General features: G+C 54.2%; 1 protein-coding gene across 1 annotated transcript; it reads right to left on the bottom strand.

Annotated features, from left to right (window-relative positions):
* Nucleotides 1-17103: 17103 nt before the first annotated feature.
* Nucleotides 17104-18518, bottom strand: LOC115490886 (uncharacterized). The gene is made up of 4 exons (XM_072919492.1): nucleotides 18475-18518; nucleotides 18306-18386; nucleotides 17524-17743; nucleotides 17104-17386 (listed from the first exon to the last, which is right to left on the bottom strand). Exons 1-4 carry the CDS (start codon nucleotides 18493-18495, stop codon nucleotides 17223-17225), a joined length of 486 nt encoding a protein of 161 aa, XP_072775593.1. The 5' UTR covers nucleotides 18496-18518; the 3' UTR covers nucleotides 17104-17222.
* Between the last annotated feature and the right edge of the window lie 5994 nt (nucleotides 18519-24512).

Here is a 24512-nt window from a genome sequence, read left to right as displayed (position 1 = left end):
CCACTCCACGTGCTCCTGCAGAATTGGGGTTTTGGGGAGCCCACTTTGGTGCTGGGCTGATGCCACGAGGGTTTGGGGGTGCCAGGGAGCCAGTCCTGGCTTGGCAGCCCAGACCCCCCCCAGCCCCAAATGCCCTTGAGCAGAGCCAGCCACACCACAGGGACTGGGGACAGCACTGTCCCCAGGATTTGGGCCACAGGGCTGAGCTGGGGGTTTATTCTGTGCTGACCAGAGGCTTTGCAGTGCTCCAAACATCACTGGAGGGTGACACTGCACAGCTGGAGGGCACCAGGGACAGTGCCCTTTGTTGTCCCCTCCATCCACCTGGAGCCACCCTCTCTCAGGGCCCTGCTGAGTTGGGCCCAGGAGGTGCCATGGGCTCAGTCTGGCCTGGTCACCCATCACACCCCAAAACGCAGCTTCTCCTCAGGTGTGCACTCTGCCAGGAGTCAAGCATGGAAAGTGGGGGGCACAGCCCCACTGTGGGGTTTGGGGGACACAGGGAAGAGTGGCTGCCACACCACGGGTGACATCTGTGACCTGCTGTGCACAGAGCTGGGGTTGTTCCCCTGCAAACCCTCTTGTTCCCCCTCTAAGCCCTGGATTCCCCCTCCAAACCTTCTTGTTCCCCTCCAAAGCCCAGGTTTCCCCTCCAAACCCTCTTGTTCCCCTCCAAAGCCCAGGTTTCCCCTCCAAACCCTCTTGTTGTCCTCCAAAACCCTGGATTCACCTCCAAACCCTTTTGTTCCCCCTCCAAAGCCCTGGATTTCCCTCCAAACCCTCTTGTTCTCCTCCAAAGTCCCAGGTTTCCCCTCCAAACCCTCTTGTTGTCCTCCAAAGCCCTGGATTCCCCTCCAAACCCTCTTGTTTCCCCCTCCAAAGCCCATTTCCTCCATCCCTCTCTGCCCTGACCCCAAAGTCTGTGTGTCTGCACTTTAGATCTGTTCATTCTGAGCAGGAACCCCTGAGGGGGGACAGTCCCACCTCGTGTTCCCTGCCAGAGCCCCGGGTGAGCGGCCCCGCTCTGCACACACAGCCTGAGCCCGTGACTAAGCCCAGTTACTTTTAATAAATATTTGGTAATAACAATGGAAGTTTCTTTGGCCAGGAACCTGCTGTTCTGAGCTATGCCAGGCAGAAGCACCAGCAGGTGAAGGGTTTTCATCCAAGCAGGAGGGAAAGGGACCTTTCCCCTCTCTCACTGCCGGGCTTCACGCGACAGCAGTGCTGGATCCTCACCTGCCCTTCCTCCCACTGCAACCCCTAAGTGAGCCCTCATGTCTGGGTCCAGCTGTCCCTTCTGGCACTGAAGTCACCCCAAGGTGACAAACTCCACCAAAGAAGTATTTCCTCCCTTTTTTAAGGGCCAGTTCTGCAGAAACATCCAGCCGGCTTCAGCAGGAGCTTTGCAGGGTTCAGCAGCCTTCAAACCCGGCCTAACATTTCCCTGCTCAGAGAAGGAACAAGCAAATTATCTCTGGTTTCCCAGCACAGGCTGCATTTCTCCTGCTGCACAAATTTGCAAGGCCATCCCTGCTTTGCTGGGGATCAGGGGGACTTGCACAGCACCCAGATCATGGTCACGGAGCTGGGCACTGCCAGACATGGAGCTCGTGTCACCCTCCAGGGCTGCCCGGCCCCACAGAGCCCACGGCCGAGGGTTCATTGCCCAGATAATAAAATATTGAGCCATGAGAGTGTCCAAAGGAGGGCAAGGAAGATGAGGAAGGCTTGAGGGGAAGCCATGTGAGGAGGGGCTGAGGGCACTTGGCTGGTTCAGCTGGAGCACAGGAGATGAGGGGAGGCAGAGGGGCAGGGGCTGAGCTCTGCTCTGGGACAGCTCCTGGAGCCCAGCAAGGGCTGGAGCTGTGCCAGGCCTTGGCATGGAGCTCAGGGAAAGGTTCTTCCCCCCGAGGGTGCTGGCACTGCCCAGGCTCCCCAGGGAATGGTCCCGGCCCCGAGGCTGCCAGAGCTGCAGGAGCGTTTGGACAGCGCTCTCAGGGCTGCTCAGGGTGGGGGTGTTGGGGGGTCTGGGCAGGGACAGGGGCTGGGCTGATGATCCCTGAGGGTCCCTTCCAACTTATCTTATTCTGTGATTCAGTGATTCAGTGATTCTGTGATTGTCCTGCCCATCCACACCAGGATGTCCCCATTACTGTGCCAAGCACACCTCAGCCCTGATAAAAATAAGATATTAATAAGTGGATGTCCTAGATTGCGTGGACAAGAAGGGAAAATGTTAGGGGTAAAATCTGAGGTGATCATCTGTAGAGTGCACCCCACAGCCCAGCCACTCGCTCCCCAAAACCCCTGAGCTCAGGCAGTCTGGGGCAGCTGCATTTGGAGCCTGAAATGTTCTGCTCTCCATTGCTTTTGGGTGGAGCAGGGGTCCCAGCGTGAGGCTTTCCCACCCCAGGGACTCCCCCAACCCCAGTCCTGTCACTGCACTGTCCCCGGGCTGCTCCCAGCCCGGCAGGGGACCCTTGGGGACACAGGTGACACTGCCACCCTGCCTGGCTGGGCAGGGCTGGGCAGCAGCAGCAAACCCTGCTGTGGAGCCAAGGATCACGGTGGGGAGGAGGAACCGGGGCTGGCAGCAGCTGCTCTGCCAGTGGATCCTGGTACCTGCAGCACCTTCCTGGATTAGCAGAGCAAACAGAAACCACGCAGCTGCCAGGATGGGAAAATCAGCTGGGCAGTGCTGGCCCCACTGATCGAGGGGAATAAATCATCAGGTGTGGGGAATAAATCCCAGAATAGCCTGAGCTGGAAGGGACTCACAGGGATCATCAAATCCAGCCCCTGTCCCTGCCCAGACACCCCAACACCCCCACCCTGAGCAGCCCTGAGAGCGCTGTCCAAACGCCTCCCATCCCTCACCGAGCTCAGGGCTGGATCCGTGTGCTGCCGTTCCCGGTGGGATCCCAGCGCTCCCCCACTCTTGGGGAGCTGGGGGCGGCCACTCCGCTGCCTCCCCGCGAGGAAATTGCTCCTGATGGAATCCAGCCCACGCTCCCCGAGCCGCAGCGTGCGCAGGGAACGCGCTGCCACCCCCGTCTCCCTCCTGCCTTTCTCTGCGAGTGCCATCGCATCCCTCCAGCAGCTCCCAGCTCCTTTCCAAATACCATCAGAGAGATTAGAATTCCAGGCACTGCGGTGCCACGGAGGGCAAACACGGCTTTTGCACCTTCCAGATGGAAATGTCCCCGTGTCCCCACGTCCCTGTGGCACAGACCCGCAGACAGAGCACGTTCTAATCCCCTTCATTCATCTGCTTGGCCTCATCAGCTCCCAGCTCTGGGAGCTGCTGGTTCCTGCTCAGGGATTGCCATTGTGCAATGCTCCTTGTCCCCAGGGAATCTGAACAGGATTGCACCTGAAAACCCCCAAATCCGTGCCTGTCTCTGGCCAGGTTCTCACCCAGGGATGGCTCAGGCTGGACTCAGGGCAGGAGGGATCTCACTGGGGCCACCAGCCAGGGACATCCCCCTCAGCCTCTCCTGGTGGCTCCCTCCCAGCTGGCAGCGTGTCTGACCCACCAGTCACTCTCCAGGGTGCTGTCTTGGGAAAAAAAACCTGCCACTTGGCATGAGTGGCTCAGGGCCACATCCCCAGTCACCACCAGGCTTGTCCCCTTGTTGGGAAGGAGGAGACCCACAGCAGCAAACTGGAGAAGAGCACCTGCACCCCAGCGTGGGCTCAGTCACCTCCCAGCAGGAGCTGCCCAGCCCCTCACCTGTGCCCAGGTGCAGCTGGCAGGTGACAGTGGTGACAACACACTGTCCCTTTGCCTGCTGGAGGCTCTCAAGGTTTTCCCATCCCTCTGCTTTGAGGGATGTGCCCTTCCCAGTCCCTTTCCTGATTCAGGGCCGTGCTGAGGCAAGGAGGTGCCAGTCCCTAAAATTCTGCTTCTTCCCTGTCCTCACATGGATCATGCCCAGAATATGAACTCAAACAGCAGAGGAAGAAGTTCCCCCTGTCCCCATCTTTTCCTGCTCTCCCCAGTCCAGCACACGGGGTCCTGCTTTTTATTTTTGCTGCCTACTCTTGCTCCTTGTCCTTGGAGTGGGATGGGAGCTGTTAGGTTGAAAGACAAATTATGCTGGGATGCAGTGATGGCAGAGCTGATTCATCAGCTGGGGGGGTCTACAAGGTCTAATTTGGGAGGGAGGATCGCTGACGAATCCTTCAGTAACCAGGAAGACTTGGGAAACTTTTCCTGGCTGAACACATCATTAATTTCCCTGCCCATCCAAGAGCTGGGACGGGGAGGCTGCCATGGTTAGGGAGAAGGTTTTAAACAGGAAATGTGTTCGCAGGAAACTGCTTCAAATTTTCTGGGTCATCATTAATTGTTGGACTGGGTGATCTCACAGATCTTTTCCAGCCTCAGTGGTTCCATGGTTCCAAAGCCTCCAGGAGCTTTGGCCAACACCAGGATGAAGATGATGGTTTCTCTCCTAGGGAATCCAGCTGTTGCCAGATATTGAGAGTCTCTTCTGAAGCTCCACAGTGCTGGTCATGTTTTGCCTGCCAGAAGAACCTTTATTCCTTGAGGTCTCCACAGGGACCAGGAGCAGGTTCCAGAATGCTCTGGCTGCCCTGATGCTGAACGGGGTTGGATGTGGCTGGAGGTGGCTCTGGAGCATGAAGGAATTTCTCCAGCTTGATGCTGTGGGAACTGGCTCAGGCTGGCAGCTGCCAGGCAGGCAATTCCAGCCCCTCTGGCAGCCTTTGGGGTTTGAGGAGACACTCAGGGCTGGGCTCTGGGCACTCCTGGCTGTTCCCACGTCCCCAGGGGAGCTCTGGGGTGGGGAGACTGTCATGGAATGGGGCTGGAAGGAGGATTTTTGGGAGCTGTCAGTGCTGGAGGTGAGAACAGGCCTGGCACCCAGCCAGCATTATTAGTGTCTCACTTCCACAGGCAACAAATCCACCCACGTCCTCCATGCAAGGAAAAAAATGTTTGGAAACAAGAACTGTACCTGGCACAGGGATCCAGAGATGCTCTGCTGGTGCATCTCCCTGCACCCATGGCCTTGGCAGGATGGACAGCAGTGCCCAAGGGTCCCCATCATCCTGTCCCTGCTCATCATTCCAGCAGCAGCTCCCGGATCCGTGGATATGCGAGAGGGGTGGAGGTTCCTGTGCCCTGCCTCGCTCTGTGAATTATTAATCCAGCAGGAGACAGCTTGGACTGGGAAACCTTCCCCACCAGCCATCCCCCAGCAGGCAGGAACACTGGGAATGGGTTTTCCAGGCTGTGCTGGGTGGGCTGGCCAAGGGTTGAGGCACCTGGGCCAAGCGTGGTCCAGCCTGTCTGCTGGCTGCTCCACCCTCGAGCCACGTGGAATTCAGGGCTGCCCTTGCCCTGCTCCAGTTTCTCTGCTCTGCCCTGGGGTAAATCCTGCACCAAACCTCGGGGTCCTCCTGGGAAGGGCCTGAGCACAGGGTGGGGGTGCAGCAGAGCAGAGGGTGCTCCCAGGGGACCCAAGCCCAGCTCCCAGCACGGGCTCCTGGCATGGGGCAGGTACCAGGGGGATTCAGCAGGGCAGAGATAGACTCAAGAAATGATGCCTCAGGTTTGAGCTTTTCTATTTTTAAGGTTCTGTGCTGCTTTAGTGTGTGGGTCTGGGCTTCATATTATGGGATGGTGAGCTGTCTGCACAGAGCAGGGAGACAAAACAATTCTTTCTCCAGAGGGGGACCAAGGACGAATGATCCAAATCTCAGCCCAAGAGCACAAACACCGTGGAATGAAGAGAGAAAAACAAGCAGGATGGGACTGCCTGGGCTGGAGCTGTAATTGGACAATTAATGCCAATATGTAAATAGAGCAGAACTGATAAAAGTGAGAGACCCCATAAGCAGTTGTGCATTTTGTGACTATTTTGGTTCATTTTGGGTGTAGCGCTGGCTGGGCTCTTGTGCTGCCTGAGATGGATCTATTGAGGCTTTCTAATAAATCCCTGCTTTTTTCTTTAACTCCATCTAATCTGTTCTAGATCAGCCTTCACGAGGCATCACCCTCAGGCCAATGCTCTCCCCTCCCAGCACCCAAACCCTTGGAGCAGCCCCTGCCAGCCCCCAGCCTCACCTGCACTATCCAAGCATCCCCCTGAGTATTCCCCTCCAGCATCCCACCCCAGCATCCTGCAGAGGAGGGAGGAGGAAGGGCAGCTCGAGGCTCCAGGCTGGCGTGGCTTGTGCCACCTCACCTCCACTGACAGCTGTGGCCACCCTGGTGACCCCAACGTGTCTGCTGTCCTCCTGTCACTCTGTGTTTGTGTCCCTGCTCACAGCCTCCTCTGTGGGGAACAGCCAGGGCTGCAGGCAAAGGGAAGTTACTGCTGACTTTTGTGTTTTCCCAAGCCATTGGCTCTGGTGGTGTCTTCTAAACAGATTAAACTTGGATCCCAGCCTGAAGATCAGCTGATGGAGCTGCTGGGAGGCAGAAAAGGGGTTCTGGGGAGCTTTTCTGAGTCTGGGAAGCAGGTGGGAATTTTGTATGCTGAGGGTGGGGAGGCACAGGTTGTCCAGAGAAGCTGTGTCTACCCCTGGACTCTGGAAGTGTCCAAGGCCAGGCTGGACACTGGGCCTGGAGCACCCTGGGGTAGCAGAAGGTGTCCCTGGCCATGGCAGGGGTGGAATGGGATGATCTCTAATGACCTTTCCAACTGAAACCATTCCATGATTAGCAGGGATCTGATCCTTGGCTCTGAAAGGTGCAGAGATGCTGGTGCTGGAGCTGTACCAGGGCCACCCTGGGTGTTGAAGGTGCTCGTGGGGGGCAGCACCTCTGCTCGGATCACAGGAGCCTGGGGACACATCCACAGTGCCACAGGCTGGTGACATTGAGCTGTGGTGTCCCTGCTCCCCCTCACAGGGCCTGGGCCAGCTCCAGGCTCTGCTCCACCTCAGTGTCCCCTCATGAACAACGTCCCCTCTTGCCCTGATTCTTCAGATTTTCTAAAGCCTTCTGAGTTTCCATTCTGTTAGAAAACTTTCTCACACAACTTTCTGTAAACAACATGTTGTTTTGCATTCCTTCATAGGTGTAGAGCGACTTGATGTACTAGTAGTTCATCCAATGTCTTTAGAGAGGTGGCACATTCAACTCTCCAATCCACTGTCACCTTTGAAAAGGCATAAAAGTTGAAGTCAGAAAATAAACAGTCTCTTTTTTTACTTTGCAAATAGCAGTAGCTCACGTTATGCTTTCACGTGTCCTATAGCAACAGTCCCCTCACTCATCCTGGTCCCTTCCCACAAACCCCCCCAAGGCTTCACCCACTGAAGCCCCTGGAAGCCCCCAGGTGTCTCTCACTGAGAGGAAGGAGAGGAGAGTGCTGAGGTGCATCATCCAACACCCAGGGCAGCATCTCAGTGCTCCCCACTCCTGACAAAAACTGTTTAACTTGGTTAAACTTTGCGAGTAACAACACTGTCACACCACCGCTGTCATTAATCCTTGCTAATTGTTTCTATAATTAAAAGCCCCATTGTGTCTTGTCTCTCCAACATGATTTATCAGAGAGGGAGCACTCTTGCATGAATGATGCACGGCTGGTGGGAGGACATCTGCTCTGGGCTGCCTGCATGGAGGGGAAATGCATGGGGGCTGCTCCCTCCCCCAGCCCTCTGTGCACTCAGCCTCTCCAAGCCGAGGATGAAATCCCAATCCCTGAGACACCCCTTGGCTCCCCAGATCCCAGGGAAAGGCTCTTCCCCCAGAGGGTGCTGGGCACTGAACAGGGAATAGTCCCAGCTCCATGGGACCCGTGCTGGGATATGCACAGCCCAGAGTGGAATCTCTCCTTTTTTCACGGCTCTGGGAAGATTTTACAAGTCTCAGGAGGAGCAGGGGCAGCCAAAACAGGGCAGAGCAGCCACAGTGACATCGAGAAGTGTCTTGAAACGCGGATGAAAAATCAAACCCCACAGTGTGAAAATTTGCATTATTTCTCCTTAGCTGGGGTAGTTTTGCTAGGGCTGCAGTCACCAGACTAAACAGCATATTTAGCAAGCTTAAAGTGGCACATTTCACTTAAATCCTAATAGATTTCTACCCTGTTAAATTTCCACTGTCTCATTCTGAACCTCCAATACTGCCATAGCAGCTCCTGCTCAGCCTCAGCAATTCTGTTCTCCTGAGGCAGCACCTGGACATTTATTTACAAAGTTCTGGGGACCAACAAGGTCCCTCAGGTCATTCAGCTGTCACAGGGCTTTGTTGTAGCCTCTCTTGGGAGATGAAAGTGTCCTCAGGGGCAGCTCCAATCTCTGCTCTGGGACAGCTCCTGGAGCCCAGCAAGGGCTGGAGCTGTGCCAGGCCTTGGCATGGAGCTCAGGGAAAGGTTCTTCCCCCCGAGGGTGCTGGCACTGCCCAGGCTCCCCAGGGAATGGTCCCGGCCCCGAGGCTGCCAGAGCTGCAGGAGCGTTTGGACAGCGCTCTCAGGGCTGCTCAGGGTGGGGCTGTTGGGGGGTCTGGGCAGGATTGATGATCCCTGTGGGTCCCTTCCCATGTAGGAGCTTCAATGACTGATCAGCATCAGGGATGGGATTGTTTCAATCCTTTGATCCCCCAGTGAGATACAGCCAAGGACAGAACTCCTGAGGAAAGCAGCACAAGAGGAGCCCCCTCCTTCCCGGGGCGTGGGAGGGCTGGGGTTGGTGTCAGCAGATCATCTGCTCTGCTGGGAGCTGCATCAAAAACCTGAAACCAGGTGGGAGGAGCTGCTCTTTGCTGCTGCTGAAGGAGGTGGGCCTTGGATTCCTTCCCTCTCCTGGAAACCCTGAGCCTGTGAGGGGTCTGGCTGGGAAGTGCAGCAGAAGATTTAAACCTGGACAGTTCCATGGCTGGTGTGGGCATGAAGCCTCCTTAGCTGGGGGCTGCTCCTGATAAGGCATTTTTGGTGATAAAGCTGGGGGCTGGAAGTCACAGAATCTGAAAGGTTGGCAAACTCCTCTGAGATCATCGAGTCCAACCACTGCCATGCCCACCTGTGTCACCAAATGCCACACCTCTGGTCATTTGCCAGCAGTCCCCGAGGTCCCAGCAGTGCCCACTGAGCTCTGCAGGGATGGGCAGGTGCTGGGAGCTCCTGGAAGCAGCAATGGCATCGAGGGGAGGATGCTGAGCCAGCCAGGGTCCCTTGGGGACAGAGCAGTGACCTGCAGCCTCTCCACACTGCCTGGGTCCCCCTTCCCAGGGCTGGGATGTGGGGACACACCACGAGTCACCTCCTCTGGGCACAGAAGCATCCACAGCTCTCAGGGAGGTCCCTGGGGAGAAGGGGGTGTCACAGCAAGGAGGGGACAGGTGACAATCTACATGCCCACCCTTTTTGGTGTCCTGAACCAGCCACAGGTGCCTCTTCCCTTGCAGGCAGATCCAGGGCCAAGAAACTCAGTGCAATCATGGAATGGTTTGTGTGGGAGGGGACTTTTAAAACCATCTCATTCCACCCCTGCCATGGCAGGGACACGTCCCACTGTCCCAGGCTGCTCCAAGCCCTGTCCAGCCTGGCCTTGGGCACTGCCAGGGATCCAGGGTGGGCACCCTGTGCCAGGGCCTGCCCACCCTGCCAGGGAACAATTCCTGCCCAATATCCCATCTAAACTTCCCCTCTTTCCATTTAAAACCATTCCCTGTCACTACATACTCTTATAAATAACCTTTCTCCAGACTGGCTCATCCTTGACCCCTGAGGGCTCTCTGCACCTCCCACCTGAAGGCCCCTTGAGGGCACAGGTACCAGGAGGTCCCACACTGGCACCAGCAGCTCGACTCGATGGCACTGACCTCATCCCTCCTTCCCTCTGTGGGGTGGGGATGGGAACCATCCATAGCTCCCAGGCTCTCCTGTCACCTCCCATTTTTCTAAGCTAGTATTTTGCAGCATCTTTAAATGAAATATGAACAAAACCAGCGAGTTTTGGGGAGCGCAGGGCTGAGCATAATCAGACCTGAAAATGACTCTGCTTTGTGGGCTGAGTCACACCTAATGTATGTGCATGTTAATGCTGCCCTTCCCAGCTGTGCTTCCAAGAGCTTTCACTGGGCTTGAGCTGGGAAGGCACTGGGAGAGAGGCACAGCTCAGCTCTATTTGCAGGGAGGGGGGGTCTGGCCTGCTGGATACCACTTTTCCCTCATTTTCCCCCTCACTTTTCCCACAGTGTGACACAACAAGTCTCCAGGCCTCAGCTGGACGCCAGCCCAGCCGTGGCATCTGCTGTAGCACAGCTCCTCCCTGCCACCCAACTGTGACCAACAGCCTGGAGATGCCAACGAGGGCAGCAACACAAATATGGGCTCAGAGCCTTTGGAAAACATCAACATCCACAGCTCTCACTGGCCAAAAATATCTGGGCTGGGAATTGTGCACCTCTGAGGGGATGGTTCCATGTTCAGAGATGCTGGGGATGGCCAGAGTGCTCTGTCACTGCTGGCACCATCTGCTCCCAGTTACACACATGGCCGGAGCCCTCCTCAGGGGTAAAACGCTGCTTAGCTGGTCCAAGGCATCTTTGGGCTCCCAGATCCAGATAACCCACAGGGAGCAGGGTCAGCCCTGATGCAAATCCCTCCCTGGCATGTGCAAAACCCCGAAGGCCAGCTTGAGACACAGGGCTGGTCCCTCCCTGCGCATCCCTGAGTGAAGCAGAACGAGCACCTGCCCTGCCCACCCCCGTGCTGTGTCCCCAGAAAGGCACAGCATCGTTCCCCAGGCACCCCACCCTGAATCGGTGATACTCTGGGAGATGAGCAGATATGGGGACAGCTGTTTTCCCCTGCAGCTGTAAAACCTGCTGGATTTGGGGCAGCTGGAGCTCCCCACAGGCTGGGGCTGGTACTGAGCTCCCCAGGGACACATCACAGCCTCCCTCATTCCTGCTGCTGTCACGGGGGAAGATAAGCCCGAGATTATCACTGGGAGCTGTCACCAGCTGCAGGCAGGAACCTCACACAGGTGACAGCACTGCACTGGGAGGGGTTGGATCACCACCAGAGGCTGAGCAGGACACACAGACCCCAAATTACCCCAATCCCATGAGGATGGAGTTCCCTGGCTCTGAAAGCTCCCAAAGCTTTTGAGGAATGACAGAAGCACCTGCCTGCTCCTCCTGCTGGTGGCTCTACTGGTTTTACTGGGACCACACCAGGCACAGAGGTTCCCACTCTCCTGTTTTGCTTTCCACATTGTGGGAGCAGTCGGGCACAGAAGGTGGGGCTGGAAGATTCAGAGGGTGCTCAGTGCCTGCCTCTCACTCCTGGAATGGGGGATTTAAGGATGAATTCCTGCAGGAGTAACTCCTAGAGGGGCAGGAGACTGAACAGGAAAAAGAAACCCAGTGACAAGTGTTCTGGTTTCACATTTTCCCCAAACAAGGGAAAATTTTGTAACTAAAATCATGACCCATAAAGATGATTTTGCTGGAAACGAACCCTTCAAATCTCTTTTTGCTAGGAAAAATTCCTGCTGTAGCATCAGAGCTCACAGTTAATATTTAACCTCACTATTTCCAGCGTGCCAGGGTTGCAGCTGAGCACATCCCCCCTTAGACCCCAGCATCACCTGAAAGGACAGACTGGAGCAGTTTGTCCTCTGCTCCTCATAGGAAAGAGGAAAATGCTCCTTCCAGCCCTGGGGCAGGGATGGAATGGGGCTCCTGCCCCTCTCCATTACCAGTGATTGCTGCTCTCCCCTGGCTGAGCACAGCCTGCCTAATCCATCCTCCAGCCTAATTATGGCCAGGGCACAGAGCCAGACCCCGGGGAGGAGAAGATGCTAACGAGCCCCAGGGGACCCCTGCCACCCCCTGTCCCAGCCCTGGGACCCCCAGCCCTCCCTGCTGCCCATGCCAGGCCCAGGGTAACCCGCCCCCGGCTTCTAATTGGATTTGTTCATGCTAATTATGATCGCTTTCGCCTCAATTAAGCCATTTGTTTCCCACACAGCTCCCTCAGCACAGGTCGGAGCCCTTCGCAGGCTGCTGGGGCCATGTGTCCTCGCTGCTCCCCGACTGTCAGGGTCACCTCTGCTCATCCCTCAGGCTCCCTCAAGGTCCCCACTCATCTCCTCGTCCCCATTTACCCCTCCTTTTCTCTCCCTCTCTCCTTCCCATCCTGCCACAGCACCTGGTGGCTCTCTGGTGGCCCTTGCCGAGGATATGGGGCTGTGAAAAATGCATATTTTATGATTGGCTTTTCGCAAATGTTACAATGAATGTTATATGTGTAATGTTAGAAAGTTATGCTGTATTAATTCTCTTACGTAGTGTGTTAAATGTAGTTTTAGGTTTCAAAATAATGTTACAATAGAGACTATGTATGTGGGGGAAGTTTTTTTTTAGGAATGAGATACTCGCTTTGAGGAACACCCAAATCTTCCAAAGGAGAGGAATTTATGGCTTCTTATGAGAAGAAGCTAATTTCTTCAGACCTTGCTCAGACTCAAACACCCCATGGGATTAAAGGGAACAGTTCCCATACAACAGACAGAGTTTCTTGTTCAGAACAGAATGTATGCATAACCATAAAGGATATATGAATATGCAACAAGTGTATTGGTTTAAGGGTGATTCCTTTGTTCACAAGGGATGCTTTTTGTGACTTAGTGTCCGAGAGCATCCGGACATCTGTAAGTCTTTGCTTTTTATTGTCTTGTAATTGTCCCTTGTGAACAAAGGAATAACCTTAAAAGCAGTAACCTGTTGCATATTTATATATCTCATACACAATGCATAAATTCCTTGCAAATTAAGAACTTTTCTGGTTTTTGTCAACTTCTTCTCCTTAATCCTGTTGGTTCTACAAAGACAGAGAGAAGGTGGAAGAATGTTTGTCTTTTCTGATGAGGCTGTAACTTTTTATGGCCCCCCTTTGCTGACATCTCCGTGTGAAGAGTTTCTTGATTATCTCATCTTCCTGCTCGAGCTTGTAACAAATCCTATATCACAGAGTTTCTATTTTAACATTATGTTGTAACCTATAATTACATTTAACAGACTACGTAAGAGAATTAATACAGCATCACTTTCTAACATTACACATATAATATTCATTGTAACATTTGCAAAAAGCCAATCATAAAATATGCATTTTTCACAAGGGCAAGGAAAAGCACCGGGCCCTGGGAAAAAGGAAAAATGGGGCCTGGCAAAAGGAAAAGCTCTGGGCCCTGGGAACAGGAAAAGCACCAGGCCTTGGGAAAAGGAACGGTGGGGCCTTTGGAAAGCAGCGACTGAAGATTTCCAGGGCGTGCAGAGATGGAGGAAATCTGCTCCTCAGCAGGGACTGAGGGGGATCACACAAAATCTGGTGGATACCAGGGCTGTGCCACCCTCAGGTGCTGGGGCACCTCTCCAGGCTGAGCCTGCACCCACTGAGGGCCATCATCCCACTCCTCCTCCTCACAAACCCACCTGCTGGGCTGGACTCAGGGGTGACCTTGGGATCAAACATCTCTGCAGCTGCTTCTCCAAGCCATTGACTTCCTCCATGCTCAGCTGAGGAGGGGTCTTCTTCCTAAATTAGGGCTTAAGGTCTGGGGAGATCAGAATTAATTTGCAGGTGAGCTCAGAGGCAGATTTAGGGCTGTTTCCTTCCTCAGCAGATAGCATCATCACTCTGCAGCCTGACCCCCAGGCAAGGAGCCAAGCTTGCCCTTCATCCCCACAGCCAGGGCTCCTAAAGCTCAGGAGCAAGAGGAAAAGCCAGGCCAGATTCCAGAGAGAGCTTTGTGAAGGACATTTTATTAACTCCTACTGCAGAGAAAGGGAGAGCTCTTGTACACAAACAAGGAGCACCTGAATTAATGCTGAGCACAGAATAATATCCAAGAGCTGCAGGATCAGCTCCTTTATCAAACTTTAACAAAAAAAAATCTTGCTGTTACTCAGCAGTAATGAAAGCAGAGCTGTCGTGGCTGCAGATAACACCAGGTATGAGGCACTGCAGCTTTGTGAATGCTTGAGTCTCATCACTCAGGACTGTTAACGGTGCACAAAAACCAACCTGAGAGAAAACCAGCCCTGCCTGATCCAAACCATGCCCCGCTGGAGCAGAGGCACAAGGAACCAGTGCTGGATCTCTGGCCAGAGCTGTAAAGCCAATTTTAGAGGGCCAGGGAGGAGTCCAAGGGCTGCAGCTCCAAGAAAAGGTGTCCTGACCCAGACACAAATTTAAAGCTCCAGAATTTCCACCTTTAAGTGGTTCATTGTTATAGTAAGGTAGAAAAAATATAAAGAAAAGCCTTATAAAATCAGACCTGCTCTGGCTGGCCTGTCACTTCTTCTAAGTCAAGGTAGCACTTTGCAAATTCCCATGTGAAAGCAATCCTGGTGTGAGCAGTTCATTAACATAACAATCTGTTCCTACTTGCACCTGTATAAACTGTTTTTACACCATTAGATAGAAAAATAAAAACTATCAAAAACTACTTTCCCTGCATATACAATACCAAGAGTTTGAGTGACCAATGAACACAGAATAACTTGTTACTAACCAATAAAAGTAATTAGCAAGAAGTCTACTAACCAGTTAGTCACACATGAAGTCTGTAAAACTGTATAAAAAGGAATTATGTGCATAAAGAAGAGCCTCTTTTTTCCACCATGAAGGAAATGGAATCCATGTGATTTATTCCCATATTCACTGGTCAGAGAAGGCTTTGGAAACAGCAGTGAAATCCAGCAGGAAAAGCCACCACGGGGATGCTTTGACAGGCAGGACAATCTTTAATAAACCTGGTATTAAAATTCCCAATCCCAGCAGGGTCTGGGGGCCAAGACCCCTCCATCCCCCTTACCTGCCTCCAAATCCGCTGGGATTTCGAACTCCCATTCCTTCCTGCAGCCCACAGGTGTTGGGACACAAGCACCACCCTGGGCACTGTCCCCTCGGAGGGTTTCTGCTCCTGCAGAGGCTTGGGGCAAGCACAGACACAACCACAGGCATTTCTGTCACAACCACAGGCATTTCTAAGCTGGCCTGGCCCACCCGGTTAAACCCAACTGAGGGCTCAGCTCATTCAGCCCCACATTCCTGCTGGAGGGTGCCATGGTTCATTTTAGCACTTGGAGGTTGTCATCCCAGTAGATTCCCACACAAAGCCAGCTCCAGGCACTGGTGCCAGACGCAGCCTCCAGGCATGCCCTGAGCAAGGGATCCAACCCCCCTGAGCTGTTCCCATTCCCTCACCCACATTGGGAGGAGCTGCTCTCTTTGCAGCCTCAGATTTTGGGACTTGATCCAGGCAACAGCTCCAGCACTGGGTAACCTCAGGTCTCTCCAGAGCTCTGGGTCATATTCAGGCACCTCCTGATCCCAGCCTGCTTTTCCAGACCCCAAAATCTCTATTTCCTCAGAGGATGGCTCCTAGGACTGATGTAGAGGGAGAAGTTCTGTGCACAACTCCCAGATAAAGCAGACAAAATACAAACTGAAAACCTCAAAGCGCTCACTACAAAACACAGCCTCTGTGTTAAATTATTTGGTTTTTTTCCAAGGGGTTATTCCAGTGTTCTTGGGGATGCCAGAAGAGAGGAGATTCCCTGGAGGCACCAGCCAGCCCAGGGAACAGCCTGGGTGTCCAAAGCTCAGGGACTGCCCCATGGAAAGCCCCGGTGCTGCCCAGCCTCTCTGCACCTTCAATTCTGCCCTCTCATCACATTCCAGCATTCCCAGAGCCATCCCCCTCCCCCAGGCATCCTGAGGAACCCCTCCCCAGGAGGAATCAGAGGGAAAGGTGCCCCTGGCAGCCCCACACCCTGTAATGCCAGCTCCAGGTACCAATAGATCCCAGTTGATGTGAAAAAACAGGGTGATTTTATTATAAACTTCAGAAAAAGGAAACAAACAACACGAACATAGCATTTAACTGATTTAACTGCACATCCCCCTCAGGGACACAGCTGTCCCAGGGAATCAGGCACACTGCAGCCCCAGAAGGTCCAGGTGCACAAGTCAGGCTTCTTCGTTTCCCTGGAAAACAGGAGATTTCCCCCATAGCACTGCCTGCCCTCACTGACACTGGGGACAAAGCAATCCCCCAACCCTACACTTCCCAGGGCAGCAGCTTCCTGGGAATGAGGAGGGCATCCAGCAATGCTTTGGGACCAGAGCAGTGAGGGGAAAGCTGCTTGTGGTGAAGAATTCCCATAAATCCTCCCTATTTTCTGCTGCAAAATATCCAGGGCAGGGAGTAGTGAAAGGCTTGTGGCAACCTGCTGGCAGTGGCCCTGGGTCAGAGGGGTCAAAGTTGGCATCTGGCACTGCTGTGACTGGGCTCACCCAGCACCACCCCACCAACACCTGGGGACTGAGGCTGTGTCCCTGCACAGGGACTGGAGCCTCTCCAACCCCTTCCCTTGGCAGCAGAGCTCTGTGACAAAGGCTCAGAGCCTGGGGACATCCAGGGGACTTGTGCCACCTCCCCTGCCCCACACTCAGAGGCTGGGATTGTCCCAAGGGTCCTTACCCCATCCTGGGATGAGCTGGTGTCACAGGCTGTGTCAGACTCCTGCTCACTGCTCCCATCTCCTTGTGGCTTCTGGGCATCACCACCGGCCACATCTGGAGCATCTCCCCCACTGCTGGCCACAGCTGGATCCTCCGCTCCCGGCTCTGGGGGCAGCACGGAGCCCTGGGGGTTGTGTGGCACAGGTCAGAGCAGCACAAAATCCACAAGGGGTTCACAGAATCCAGATCAGAGCAACCCCAGGCTCCCTCCTGCTGCAGCCAGGGGCTGAGGGGAAGCCTTGCAGCCCAGGACTGATGCTGTCCCCAGGAACACTCACCTGGACAGAGGAGAGCTTCAGCACGGTGACCCCACCCTGCTCCTCCAGCTCCAGGTCGGTGTCGTTTTGGGACTGGTACTCGTCACTGTCTGACTCCAGCTCCGAGGGCTGGGGGGAAAGAGGCAAAGGGAGGCTCTGAGGAAGGAACAGCGTGGGGAGGACACACCAGTCCTGTCCCAACAGCACTGCGAGCCACGGCCAAGGGTGACAGAGGTGCTGCCTAGCAGGGACGCCGGCCAAAGGGAAACCCTGGGGATGAGTGGGGCACCCCCAAGCTCTCAGACAGCGCTGGGGTGATGGTCAAGTGCTCCTTGGACACCCTGTGCCCTCAGAGAGGTTAGAGGAAAGGAAACCTCTGCAAGCTCCTCCACAGGAACACTCCCAGGCTCACACAGAGGCCAAACCATCTTGGAATTGCTCAGCAGCCACAACATCTCACCTCATATGAGACATCTTCAGGGTCATCCTCTGGCAAATCCCTCTCCAGCACCACAAACCAGGGCTCCTGCTGCTCCAGATCCACATCATCCCTCTTCCTCTTGCTGGCTTTGCTGGCTGGGTTGATGGGAGCCTCCTGGATCTCTGCAGGGATTTACAGGAGGCACAATCACCACACCCAGAACAAATACAGCACTTTCCCCAGCTCCCTGCAGGAATGCCATGCTGCATTCCTCCCAGCTGCAAAGCCTCCAGATGTCCCAGGAGGCTCCAGCTCTTACCCTTGGATATGTTGCTCTGGCCCCAGTCTGTTGGGAGGTAGCCCAGGAAGTTCTGGATGCTGGTGGGAGTCACAGAGAACAGAAGGTGCACCAGCTTCCCCCAGCTCTTCCTGGCCAGCAGCCCAGGCCTGCTGGGGGACTGGGGGCAGAGTTTGCTCCTGATGGTCCCGACAGGGAGCACCAATCCAATCCAGACAGATGCTTTCTGAAGGAGCTTCAGCTGCAAAGAGAGGTCCATCAGCACATGGGAGAACTTCAAGGTGTTTAAAGCCCTCAGGGAAAGCCTTAAACTCTGCTCTGTGCCAGCATGGAGCCGAGAGTGGAACCAACTTCAGCCAGAACCTGTTGGGTTGTTCTTTATTTGTTCTTTATTCCCAACACCCTCCCATTTCTTCTGATCCGGAGAGGGAGAGAAATGGGAATGCTACAGCCACCAACAGCTGAAGGGGAGCAAGGCAAGGCCAAGGAGAAAAGGCTGGGATTGGAAGTAAAGCAGAAGAAAAATCATGGAATTGTTTGGGTTGGAAGGGACCTTAAGGATCACCTATTCCACAACTTTATCTTGGGTAGGGACACCTTCCACAATCCCAGGGTGCTCCAAGCCCCATTCAACCTGCCCTTGGGCACTTCCAGGGCCTCACCACCCTCACAGGGAAGAATTTCTTCCTAATGCCTAATAATGTGAAAAGACTGAAAGAAAATAAATTACCTGACAGAAAGCCCCCAGAAACTGCCAGTGTTGAGGTTTTAGCCACCCCCTCCCCAGCCTCAGCCTCACTCACCGGGTACTTGGCCAAGCTGAGCTGAAGGATCTGGCCCAGGAACCTGCTGGAGAAGGAATCACTGCTGGTGGGGGGCCTCATCTGGAGAGGGAGAAAGAGAAAGGTCAGAGCCTCCAGCCCAGCTCTGAGAGTGCCCTCAGCAAAAGCCCCCCTTGGTCAGAGGCCAGACCTGCTTTGGGGGCTGCTCCATAGAGCCTAGACTGGACACAAACCTGGCTTAACCCCCCTGTGGCCTTCAGGGTACTTATAGGTCCTGCCCCACTGCTCCTCATTACCCTGATGAGCTGCTGGCTCTGCTAATTGGTGGGGCAGCCCAGGGCCCTCAGGTGGGGGCTCCCCTGTTGTCAGCACCGGGACTTAATTAAGGGTCTCAGTTAGGGCTCATTTTATCTCAGTTTGAGGCCTCCTCCTGGAGCTTACCAAGGCTCTAATTTGAGATCTCTGCCTTGCTCTGTGCGGGTACAAAGAGCTGAAGGTGATGAAATGCCAGAACCTGCCCTGCTGAGCCCCCCAGGGATGGGAGAAACTGGATCCCAAGGAGGGGAGGCCCCTCTGCATCCCCCTGCTCTGTGCCCGCACAGAACTTTTCTTGTCTGCGAGATTTTCCCAGCAGGAGCCACCCTGAGAGTGCAGGAGCTTCCTCAGCTGGGGGAGAGAGGCAGGAAACCTCTCCCAGCCCTGCCCCTGCCCCGCTGCACAGGGGAAAGGCAAAACCGAGAGCAGCTTCATCCTCTGTCGGAACCCAGCCTGGTTCAGGGGTTCCGTGTGGTGGAAAAGTCTCTCCTCCAGCCCGTGCTTCCAAAAAAAGGCTCAGCAGTCTCTGTTGTTTGGTCTCAAGGCAGTTTATTATTATTATATATCCTGAGCTGAGAGCAGGTTCTTGATACTCTGCTGGAAGCAGAGCAGGGGACACTGAGCCCCAGGAGCTGCAGCAGGCCAGGAGGGAAGAGTGAACACATCAATTTTCCAGCTTTGTGGCCATGACCTGAGGTGTTTGAGCATGGCAGGGTCCCTGTCTCAGCCTTGCAGGAGGGACCTCAGCTCCAGGACATTGCAGCTGTCCTGAAACTGTGACCCCTCACCATTCCAGAGGGTGCAGTTTCCAACCACTCCTAACCAGCTGTGATAAACAAGTCTCACTTTATTGACTGTTCCCTCATAAATGGCTTTTTTTTTTTTTTTTTGCTTTTATTGAGCAGCAGAACCTGCAGTGCCAGAATTAGAGTTTATGGTCAGCAGTGTTTGGGGGCTGCTGAAGCAGAGTGTCAGCAGTGCTGGGCTGCTGCCAGCTCTCCATCCAGGGCTCTGATTCTCCAGGAGACCCCTCAGAGGTTCAATTGGGAGGGCTGGAGCCAGTGCAGGGTCTGGGAGTCGCTGAGGCCCCTGCAGGAGCAGCAATCAGGATTTGCTCTGGGCCATTAGGCAGGCAGTCATTAACCCGGTTTGCCTCCCACCCCTCTGTGGCTGTGTCACCTGGGCCACGTCAGTGACTTTGTTTTCCTCATCCCTCCAGTCTGGTTCGACCCTCAGCTCTCTGGTGGGACTGCCACTTCCAAGGGAGCTTTTCCTGCAGTGTGCAACAGGGATGAGCACAAAGAGCCCTGGAGTCCCTGCTCCCCTCCAGATGGGGCTGCAGGAAGCACCAGCAGCCAGAGGATCCATCCCAGAGCTGTGGAGGGGGTGGGAGCTGGTCAGACGAGTCCCCCTGCATGGCTCCTGCAGGAGGTGGCAGCCAGCACTGCTGGAAGGGGAGCTGGGATCAGGGATGTGACAGAAAATCCACTCCCTGCTTATTCCGAGGAGCACTGGCACTATGGAGTGAGTCAGGGACCCAGGCTCTGGAAATTTAAATTGATCTCCAGCTCCTGAGGGCATTGTTTCTGCTCAGCACTTGGGGCTGGGAGGGCAGATTGAGTTACCAGGGATTAATAAACGAGCTCTTATCAGTGACTCGGGCTGTGAGTGTGCGTGCTCCGAGCTGACAGGCGACTGGGAATTAAACCACGCTCCTGTAAACCTCTCTCCTCTCTCCTTTGATGCTCGAGCTACTGCAGAACAGTGCCTCTGTCTGAGTGGCTCAGCATCTCCTGGGGAAAACAAGGAAACAACTCCCTTGGAGCTGACTGAACCTGCTGTATTTACCAGTTAAACCTGGACACGGGGAGCTGCGACTCCTGGCCTTTATTCCTTTCTTGGGGACCCTCCTGAGCTCCCAGGAACTTTAAAAAATGTCCTTTATCTTGTCTACAAAATAGAAAACCACTCTGCTTCCCAGGTGGGTTGCAGGGCTTTGTTTCATCCTTGTTCTAGTACCAATACCAGTTCCAGTACCAGTTCCCAGTACCAGTTCCTTGTACCCAGTTCTCTGGTACCCTTGCAGGATTTCCCAAGGGAAGAAATATTCTGTGTTCCTGCAGCCTGCCATGGTGCAAGATGAATTTCCTCTGGGTGTGCCAGCATGGGGATGATCAGCCTGGAGAGAATCACAGGTTCCAGGATTGTTTAAAATGGTTGCAGTGGCAATTGCTGGCAGTGGGAGCTGTTCCCTGGCAGGAGTGGAGTTGGGGCTGAATGAGGATGGAAACAAATTCCCTGCAGCACAGCAAAGGTGCTCTGTGGTGGAATTGTGCCTCTGCCTGCCAGGTTCCAGCTCAAGGCACCTCTCCAGGCTGTGAAGTGAGAAAGAAGGACAATATCTCCCAGTGCCTCTGAGATTTACAGGATGCCCTTTCACTGCAAACCAGGCAGGGAGGACATTACAACAGGAGGTATCAAGATGCGACAAGATAAATTGTCATTACCAGCCACTGATCATCCTGCCTGGGCCTGCTCCATTTTCTAAATGTTGTTTTGGTCTGACTCAGAATTTCCTTCCAGCCTCCTGCAGGTAGAAGAAAGCTCAGGGCTAATTATCCCCTCCTCATCCCACGCTCTGAGCAGCACCAACCACGCCTGGCTGCAAGGAGGGCGAATCAGAGGAGGAACCAATTCCAAGCTCCTGATTTTGGGGGGGCTGGGATGGGGACAGGGCTCTCAATCCTCTGCAGCTCCCCAGCCCCTCTGCACCCTGTCCCAGCTGTGAGACTGAGACCCCTCTTCCCTCCCTGTGACCCTTCTGGAATGTTCTGGCACCAGTTTATTTCAAGAAAACCAGTTGAACTGGGCAGATAGCCAGAGTGTTTCCCAGTGCCTCATTCCTGCAAACTGTATGAGGAAAAATGGACAGCTCTTCCCTTTGGTCTCAGGGGCTCCAGTGGATCCCTCAGGTTCTCCCTGTTCTCCAGTATTCCCACTGAAACTATGGAATTCAGGATCTATTCCTTCTCTTCTTTTGCCCCTAACCAGTTTGCTGCCATCACAGGTCACACCCCCCTCCAAGGGGTGACAATTTCTGCCTGTCAACAACCTCCAGTGCCACCAATGTCACCTGTTGCAGGTGGGTTTTGGCTACGTTGGACATGAGGAGGTCTCACAGGCACCCGAGCAGAGAAATCTCATGGAGAAATCCCATTTCCCTGTGATTTTTATGCTGGGGAGCACTCGGCCTTGCTGGGATCGATAGGGAGCTGCTGCCTGTGCCAGGAATTTACAGTCAGTGTCGGTGCCTGGGGCTGAGATAAATCCCTGCTCAGGCTCATTAGCTGCACAGCTCCTCTCCCAGCTAATTGGGGCTGCACAGGTCAGGCTCTGGCTATGACCCAGTCTGCTGCAGGCTGGAGTCCCAGTCTGGGCAGCAGGGAGCACTCAGGGATGGACACCAGGATATTCTTCATTCCCATGGAGCTGGGCAGGCAGTTTCCCAACTGGTTCCCCAATGTGCACCTCCCTGGCCTGTTGGAATCTGAGGTATTGATGATTCCCAGATTGTAGAAAGTCTCTGTCTTTCTGCCCCACTGCCAAAGCAGAAGCCATAATTGGTCTGTGCTGGTTTCAAGGTTGTTTATTCTGTTTATCTCTAACATGTTCTGCTGCCCTGCCGCAGCTCTGTCCTGCAGGGCAGCGTGTGGGGCTCTGCCCTCAGTGGGATGGTACAAACATTAAATACCACAAACTACCTGTGCTGGATTTACAATAACGTGCCAATATCTGTCACCTACGTTGGACAGTGTGTCCCCAGCCTGAACCAACAGAAAAATGCCAACACCACAGTGAAACATGGAGGGCATGAAGAAGGAGAAAAAGGACAAGGCACACCCAATTTCCTCCATCTTGTCCCCTTTGGACCCCTTATCTAGAATCCTAAAATTTTACTTTTGCACCCATGCCACACCTAATTATTACTTATATCAAACACTCAGAGCTTGTAATTCATCCTGTAAGATTGAAAACTCTTTTCCATGGACAGAGATCACAGACAGTGTCTGTGGGGGCTCTGTCCAGGGGGGTTCCTGACCCCTGCCAGGGTCCCAGACCTGCCAGGGCAGCCCGAGGGAAGCTCTGGATTCCCACACTGGCCCAGTTTATCCAACCTTCCACCCCTCTGAGCCCCCTGACTCCCCTTCTCTGCCCTCCAGCAGCACTCCTGCACTGCAGCTTCAGCAGTGCCTGGATGCTCCAGCTTCTCCAGGGAGCTGCATTTCAGCTCCTCAGCTGGCAGGCTGTTTGTGAGCAGGTAGAAGTGCCTGGATTTATCCTCATTTGTTCCCTGAATGGCTTTGTTTGCTTCTTTCCATTACTGCAAACACCTGACAGCCGGCTGTGCTCAGTGCCCGGTGTGGCTCTGGGAAGAGCTCAGCATTCCTGCTGGGCAGAGCCCTGGGAGCCTCAGGGCAGCAGCTGCTCTCTGCTCAGCCGTGCTCACAGACACAAACCACTTTTCCAGCCTGCCTCAGCTGCAGGACCTCTGTCCCCAGCTGGGAGTGCAGCCAGCTCTGTGCTTTTCCCTGCAGATGCTCCAAGAGATCCAACCGTGGCTCTTCTGAGCAGGAAAAATCCTGCCTGTGCTCCCTCCTCGGGGTTACTTCAAACCTCACCGTGAGCATCTGTTGCTCTTTACAGAATCCCAGACTGGTTTGGGATGGAAAGGACTTTAATAACATCTCATTCCACCCCTTCCCATGGCAGGGACACCTCCCACCGTCCCAGGCTGCTCCAAGTTCATCCAGCCTGGCCTTGGACACCTCCAGGGATCCAGGGGCAGCCACAGCTGCTCTGGGCACCCTGTGCCAGGGCCTGCCCACCCTCCCAGGGAAGAAATTTCTCCTAATATCCAATCTAAACCTCCTCTCTGTCAGTGGGGAGCCATTCTCCCTTTTCCTGTTCCCCAAGGCTCCTGGAGATTGTTTCTCTCCTTCTTTCTTGCAGTCTCCCATCAGGTTCTGGAAGGCCACAGTGAGGTCACCCCAGAGCTTCTCTCCTCTAGGTGAACAATCCCAGCTCTGCCAGCCTTTCCTCCCAGCAGAGCTGCTCCATCCCTCTGCTCATCCTGGTGCCTCCTCTGCCCAGGCTCCAGCTCTTCCCTGTGCTGGGCCCAGGGCTGGGGCAGCTCTGCAGGTGGGGTTTCACCATCTCCATCCAGCCCAGCCCTGTCCCTGCCCAGACCCCCCAACACCCCCACCCTGAGCAGCCCTGAGAGCGCTGTCCAAACGCTCCCTAGAGACCACCTGCTGCTTCCTCCCCACCTTCCCCACCTTTGTAGCATGTGAAAGTGCTTCAAGAACTTCTAACCCAGCAGTGCCCCCCCTTCCAAAGCCATTTTGGAGTAATTTTTGGAGTCATGAGTCATTTTAAAAGATACACGATTCACCTTTGTAGCTGCTTCATGTTAATTGACTTAAAAAAAAAATAAAAGGGAGAAAAAAAATTAAAAAGAGCATATTCATTACGTTTCTTTAATTGCCTGCAGGGCTGGGTGTGCTGTGAGGGAGAATTTAATTTAGCTCAGAGATGGTTTTCATTAGTGGGTAAAGGAGGAGAGGTGGTGTGGGCTGATTTGTCCCTGATCAAAACAATGTTTGGTGAAGCTCTGGAGAGTCTGGAGCTGCTGGGGGATGAAATAACCCAAAGCACTCCTCGGTGACAGCTGCACTTGGCTGTGCCCAGCTCCCCTCTGCACCTCACTGGAGGTTGCTCCAGGGGCTGGGAATCCTTGGGATGGAGCTGAAGGGGCTCTGTGCAGACACCTCCTGCCCTCAAACAGGGTTTACATGGCAATATCAACATTTCTGCCCCAAAAAGGCTTCACCCATGCAGCTCCTGGGCTGGGCA

The sequence above is a fragment of the Taeniopygia guttata genome, chromosome 28, assembly GCF_048771995.1.
Source record: "Taeniopygia guttata chromosome 28, bTaeGut7.mat, whole genome shotgun sequence".
In the NCBI taxonomy this organism is placed as follows: domain Eukaryota; kingdom Metazoa; phylum Chordata; class Aves; order Passeriformes; family Estrildidae; genus Taeniopygia; species Taeniopygia guttata.
Note: the sequence above shows the minus strand (reverse complement) of the source record. Positions and strands in the feature narration are given on the sequence as shown.

Coding starts and splice junctions, on each gene's coding strand:
- LOC115490886 (XM_072919492.1), bottom strand. CDS start 18,495: ATGGAGCAGCCCCCAAAGCAG. Junction 18,387..18,474: donor TGGAGCAGCCCCCAAAGCAG/GTCTGGCCTCTG, acceptor CTCCCTCTCCAG/ATGAGGCCCCCCACCAGCAG. Junction 17,744..18,305: donor TCAGCTTGGCCAAGTACCCG/GTGAGTGAGGCT, acceptor CTCTCTTTGCAG/CTGAAGCTCCTTCAGAAAGC.